Source organism: Ochotona curzoniae, unplaced genomic scaffold, assembly GCF_017591425.1.
Source record: "Ochotona curzoniae isolate NIBS_2020 unplaced genomic scaffold, NIBS_Ocur_1.0 contig_2305, whole genome shotgun sequence".
NCBI lineage: Eukaryota > Metazoa > Chordata > Mammalia > Lagomorpha > Ochotonidae > Ochotona > Ochotona curzoniae.
The window spans coordinates 311,049-317,296 of record NW_024465411.1 but is presented as its reverse complement, the minus strand read 5'-3'; the positions used below and the strand labels follow the sequence as shown (position 1 = coordinate 317,296).

Genomic DNA, 6,248 nt, shown 5'->3' with positions numbered 1-6,248 from the left:
TCCTTTCATCTATATAAACTATTTTCTTTCCCTAAATATAAGTGCCAATGTAAGATTGAGATTTTAAGCCATTTTGAGGGGGTTCACATCTATTTCCTTATAAAAGATGCCTCATATACTTTTGCTTTCCGTGGTAAAAAAAAATATATGCATCATATCATGTGTTGTAACAGTTGGAGGTGCATGGTAAGCAAACTCTTTGTACCTCCACGATTGCCATCTGATGCAAGATATTATCAAGCCATTTCTTAAGGAAAGCATTACTTACACTAGGGCAAACTTTAGGACAAAAGTGGGCACATAACAGGAAGTTTGGAAACATAGTGGGTTCAATTGTATTATTGTACACTTTTAACTGCGTGTCATAGCCTTACGTTACTACAGGTGTTTTTATCATAACATGATAGATCAATTTGAGGTGTCATACCAGTTACAGGAATCACTTCACATTAGCAGAAAAGCAACAGCAACACCCTCAGAAGGATTCTATGAAACATCAGAGAGGTGATTGAGTTCCATACAATGGGTGAGGCAGCAATGAGGTGACCAGAGACATTCTGCCGGGCCTTGCCATGCAGCCAGAATGCCTCACAAACTCCTCGCAGCCTTGCTAACTGAGGAGCGGTGTTCATCACACTCCCATGCCATCTGACCCAACTGCACGTTTCCCCACACCAGCTTGTTCTACACCCAACCTGATTCTCATGAGCACCTGTGAGTGATGGAGTCTAGCCCAGTCTGGTGTATCCAGACACAGTCTACATCCCTGCCAAGGGATGTAGCAGCCATGTCCAGACTAGATCACAGCACCACTTTGACCCTCATACTCACCAGTGGGAACCAAAACCCAGGCAGGGTGTCTCATCTACTCCCCAAGCTGGCCTATTCCCCAGTCTCAGTTCTCATACATTTCAGTGGTTTCTCTGACCCAGTTTGGCATAGTCTCTCAACTGTCTTGGCCTTTGCCTTTGGATGATGTAGATTGGCCTTATCTGGCCTGTCCATAGTCCCAACTCTTGTTAGTAGTGTTGCAACCTGGCCCTGCTCAGTATATTCCCATCCCTGGCTCATGTAAACTGGTATGTGTGTTAGCCTAGCATGGCATGACCTGTGTTGCCACATGGTTTCTGCACTTGCCAGTGAGCTAAGGTTTGCTTGGTCCTGACCGATCCACCCTCTTTTAAAATCAATCCACACATTTGTCATCAGTTGGGACTACCTTGCCCAGCTTGCTGGACCACAAGGCCTGGACCATGTGCTCAGCAGTGGGTCTTATGACCCAATAAGGGATTTTCCCAGGATCCCCCACTAGGCCCAGTGCCAGACCAGATCTCACGTATGTTACTGGGTACTAGGCCCTTGCCCAGAATAGCCTGCCACTCCTTCTTGGCGTTTGAATGAGCTGATGTATCTTACATACTGGCCTGCCCCATAGCCTATTTTATGATATATGTGCAGGGGTAGCTACCTGGACCTGCCCAGCCAATTCTCAGTCTGGCCTGAGTGTTGGTCAGTTCCCTGGTCACATCTAGCTCAGCCCATCATCACTCCAACTTTTGAGCCAAGTAGGACTTGTATTTTCCTCAGGGTTGGGTCCACATACCTTCTACATAATCTACCCCCATACCTGGTTCTCTCATGTTCTCTTATGTTTAGTGACATGACCCTGCCTAATCTGACCCATCAGCATGCTGACAGAAAGACAGTTCACCAGCTATGACTTTCATTGTGGACTGGTGTATGATTGACAGCACTGTTCCATGCTAACAAGCCCTAGTCAGGATTCCCATGTGGTCTGGTGCACTGGTCTGACCTATACAGATTTTCTGGTCTCTGCCCTCTAAACCAAGCCTACTCCAAGTTCTCAGTCCCCTTGCTTACCTGCAAGTTCAGTGGACCTGCTGTTGGAAGTCCTGCAGGATTCACTCCTGAACTACATGTACGGTAGCTTTATCCATGGATATCACTAGGCTGTAATTCCATTTCCTCAAGAACCCAGAGCTCACTGCTGGGTGGCAATGTATTTATCCACCGCTTGGCAAGGGTGGCTGGGGTTAGAGGCTAGGGCTCCAAGTATTGAGTCTGATCTGGCTCAGAGTCCCCCATGCTGCCAGGAAGTCTATCCATCCAAACCCCAAGGACAAACTCATATGACCACCTCAAGATGGTGGAAGTGGGTGGGGCCAGGAATCTGGGCTGTGAAGATCCCCTTGTAGTGTATTTGCTGTGAAAGGAGAACATTCTTGGACCCAGGCAAGCCCGAGAGTCACCCACCATTTGCTACTGTGACTCAGTGCTCCCAGCAGCTGCCACAATACTGGGAAGTATGTATATTCAAGCCCCAAGGACAAACTCTATTCCACTTTTTTTTTCTAAGAGGAAAAGTCAAAAGATTGTGAAAGGTTGACAGGGGGAATGGTTTTGTGGTCTGTTGTGTAAAGCAACTGACCGCATCTGTTGTTACCATTTTATATGGACACCAATTCATGTACTGGCTGCTCCACCTCCAGTACATGAGCCAGCTTCCTACTAAGGTCTTTGAGAAAAGTAACAAAATGCTCCAGCCAGCAGGGATGAAGCACCAACAGGAAACCAGTGATGGTGGAAGTTTCTCCCTCAGCTCTCTCTGAAGCCTCCTTTTATTGCCTCCTCTCATGACTTTCACCTACTTTTTTTTTTTTTTACTTTTTTAAATTGCATTTCATTTTATAACGTTTCATAGGCTCTGATGTTCCCCCTTCTTCTCCCCTCTCCCTCCCACTATGGTGGATTGCTCCACCTTATTTCAGTGTTACAGTTCAAATCCAGTCATATTTCTTTCAATGCAAGCATGTGCCTTGCATAGTGTCCAGTATCTTATTGCCCAGCTGAATTCAACAGGTTCTTGGGGAGACCAACTCTGGTCTGGAGACACAGCTGGCAGATTATCATTCCAACTAATCAAATCCCATAACATAACATCAACAACAGTTTCCAACATAATGGGGTTAATTAACATTGTATTGACTGATATGTTAGAGAATGTGAGTTCTTAACTGCAACCTGAGACTACTTTATTAACATTTCAATTGTAGCTTGTATACAACTGGCTTCTATCTACCTTAAATTGGCTATAAGATACCATTCAGCTATCTCATGTCTATTTTCATTTTTTACCAGTTTATTGTGTTGAAGCATAATTTTACTGAACTTGGCAGATTTTAGGATAGTCTATACTGGCTTATACCTTTAGCAAGACATGTGACACCCGTTGAGGCATAGAACACTGTTGGGAGGGGTGTGCAGAGGAATCCTCCATACCCTAGTTAGGGGTTGTATATTTTCATGTCCTACCAAATAAGGTATGTGTGAATCCCTACTGATAGATTTCTGTCTAATTCTAAGCTTTCCTTGTTCTCCATTTTAATTAATGTTTTGTTGTTGGTGGTGGTGTTTGTTTTGTTTTGTGGGGCTCCAGGGCAGCCCTGATGGTCACTGCAAGAGAGGGTGGGGATCCAGCACTGGAACTAAACAAGGACCAGAGAAAGCTCTTCTCCCTGGTCTTGGAGGAAGCTTATGGTTCTTCTGTTTCTGTAGACCGCTCAGGGCTCCTGGCTGTTGTTCTGGTGACATCGGGCTCTGCGATGAGGGATTTGGACTTCATCTATCCCATGCGGGAGATTCAAGTGGGAGGGGATGACCTCAGAGTAATTAGCCTCCGAAGGCACTCCAATTGCCGGTTCACCAACTTCTTCTTTATTCTTTCCCCCACACCCTCATTAGTGCATATTGGGTACAGCTGAGTCTAATTAGACCAGGTGCTTTCAGCCACAAGCCCATTTCCTGTAGGTGCTCAGCTTAACAAGTGCTAATCAACTCCTTAGCACACAGTAACAAAAGGAAATTCAGGTACTTCAGCTTCTCCCACCCATATGGGAGATGCAGATCATACCCCTAGCTTTAGCCTTCTCTTTTAGTCATCTGAAGAATCAAACATTAGATGTATGATTTCTCTCTCTCTCTTTTTGTCTGTAACTCTAATATTCAAATAAATACATCTGAGAGTTCACAGAAAACTTATTCAGTTGAATAGTTATCCTAATAGCAGGACAGGGAACCTAATATTTTCAACAGAATAACAACAACAAAAATCCACCATATACTGACTTCATAAAAGATACATTCAAAATAAAAAGTGGAACCTGGCACAGTAGCATAGAAGCTAAGTTCCTTACCTTCCATGTGCCAGGATCCCCTATAGGTACTGGTTCTAGTACTGGCAGCTATGCTTCCCATCCAGCTCCCTGCCTGTGGTCTGGGAAAGCAGTTGAGCATGGGCCAAAGCCTTGAAACCCTGTACCCACACGGGAGACCCAGAAGAGTTTCCTGGCTCCTGGCTTCAGATCAGCTCCAGTTGTTGCTTGGAGAGTGAATCAGTAGACAGAACAGCGTCCTCTCTGTCTCTCCTCTTTCCGATAAAAATAAATAAATCTTTAAAAATAAAAATAAATTTATTCATTTTTTAAAGATTTATTTATTTTTATTACAAAGTCAGATATACAGAGAGAAGATATAGAGAGAAAGATCTTCCATCTCATGATTTACTCCCCAAGTGAGTGCAAGGGCTGGTGCTGTGCTGATCTGAAGCCAGGAGCCAGGAAATTCTTCTAGGTCTCTCACACGAGTGCAGGATCCCAAAGCATCAGGCCATCCTTAACTGCTTTCCCAGGCCACAGACAGGGAGCTGGATGGGAAGTAGGGCTGTCGGGACCAGAACCGACACCCATATGGGATCCCGTTATGTTCAGGGCGAGGACTTTAGCCGCTAGGCCATGACACCAGGCCCAAACATTAAAAAAATTTAAAATAAATAAAAAGTGACAGATTGGAAAAAGATACACCCAGCAAATGGAAGCCAAAATTAATCAGGCTTAGCTATACTAATTTCAAATAGATTAAATTAAAATGGTAATAAGATAAAGAAAGAGTCTAGATTAATAAGGTGTCCAATTAATAAGAGAACATAATAATTATAAACATATATCCACTCAATATTAGTGTATATATGCACCAAATACTATTATACACATGGAAGAATAAACTATATTATGTAAAAGGAAATTTCTTCTTGTGTCATAACCTATCTTCAAAATCTCTCTATTTTTCCCACATTAGCACAATAAGTATATACATTTGCTTCACAGTAAAAGCTTAGCTTTGCAATGCATATAAAACATTCATGCTATGGAAAGTAGAGGAAAGAGAAAAAACTAAAACAGCACAAATTGCAACAAACTAAAACAAAAATAGAAATTATACCACTACTCTTAAGTATAGACATCTACAGTTGAAAGTAGTTAATTCCGGGCCCGGCGCGGTGGCGCAAGTGGGTCCTCACCTTGCACGCCTGGGATCCCATATGGACAGCGGTTCTATCCCAGCAGCCCCGCTTCCCTTCCAGCTCCCTGCCTGTGGCCTGGGAAAGCAGTCGAGGACGGCCCAAAGCTTTGGGACCCTGCACCCGCGTGGGAGACCTGGAAGAGGCTCCTGACTTCGGATCGGCATAGCATCGGCGGGCCCGTTGCGCTCACTTAGGGAGTGAATCATCGGATGGAAGATCTTCCTCTCTGTCTCTCCTCTTTGTATATCTGCCTTTCCAATAAAAAAAAAAATAAAAATAAATCTTTTAAAAAGAAGAAAAAAAGTAGTTAGTTCCAAAGATACTAATCTCACTTATGGAGTTAATATATTTTGTGTTCTGTTGTCACAGATCGGAAAGAAACATAACATCCTTTGATATAACACCAAAATGCAGTAGGTCAGTCTCACAAAGTTTCTTTGACATATCCATCTAGCTGCTAAAATCGGAGGGGCAAGCAAATATCGTGGGTCAATAGGTTAAAGCCACAACCATTAAAGCTGACATCACTTAGTTGTCCCACTTTAAGCACTTCATGCTCCACTTCAGAATTACTTCCCTGATATTGCACTTGGAAAAACAATGAAGGCCCAAGTAAATGGACCTTTGCCACCATGGTGGAAGACAGATGATGCTAGTGCCTACTTGTTTTGGCCTGGCCTACAACAATTTAAGAGAAGATCAAAATACAGAATTTATCTTTTTTGTGTCTCCCTCGATAACTCTTTCAAATAAATAACCACATCATTTGAAAAATATTCACAGAAAAACCCTCAGTCAAATTTTTAATAAAAATCATCTTTTGTGTGAAAAAACAGAGAATTTGTCATAAAAAGTTATGAGAAAATTA

The 6,248-nt window shown here is 43.1% G+C and overlaps 1 protein-coding gene across 1 annotated transcript in view; it reads left to right on the top strand.

Annotated features, from left to right (window-relative positions):
- The first annotated feature begins 3,623 nt into the window (after window positions 1-3,623).
- Window positions 3,624-6,248, top strand: part of LOC121151242 (probable ubiquitin carboxyl-terminal hydrolase FAF-X) — a 135,513-nt gene continuing 132,888 nt past the window's right edge. Inside the window, 1 exon segment of the mRNA XM_040972517.1 lies at window positions 3,624-3,686. Coding sequence (XP_040828451.1) covers window positions 3,624-3,686 — 63 coding nt within the window.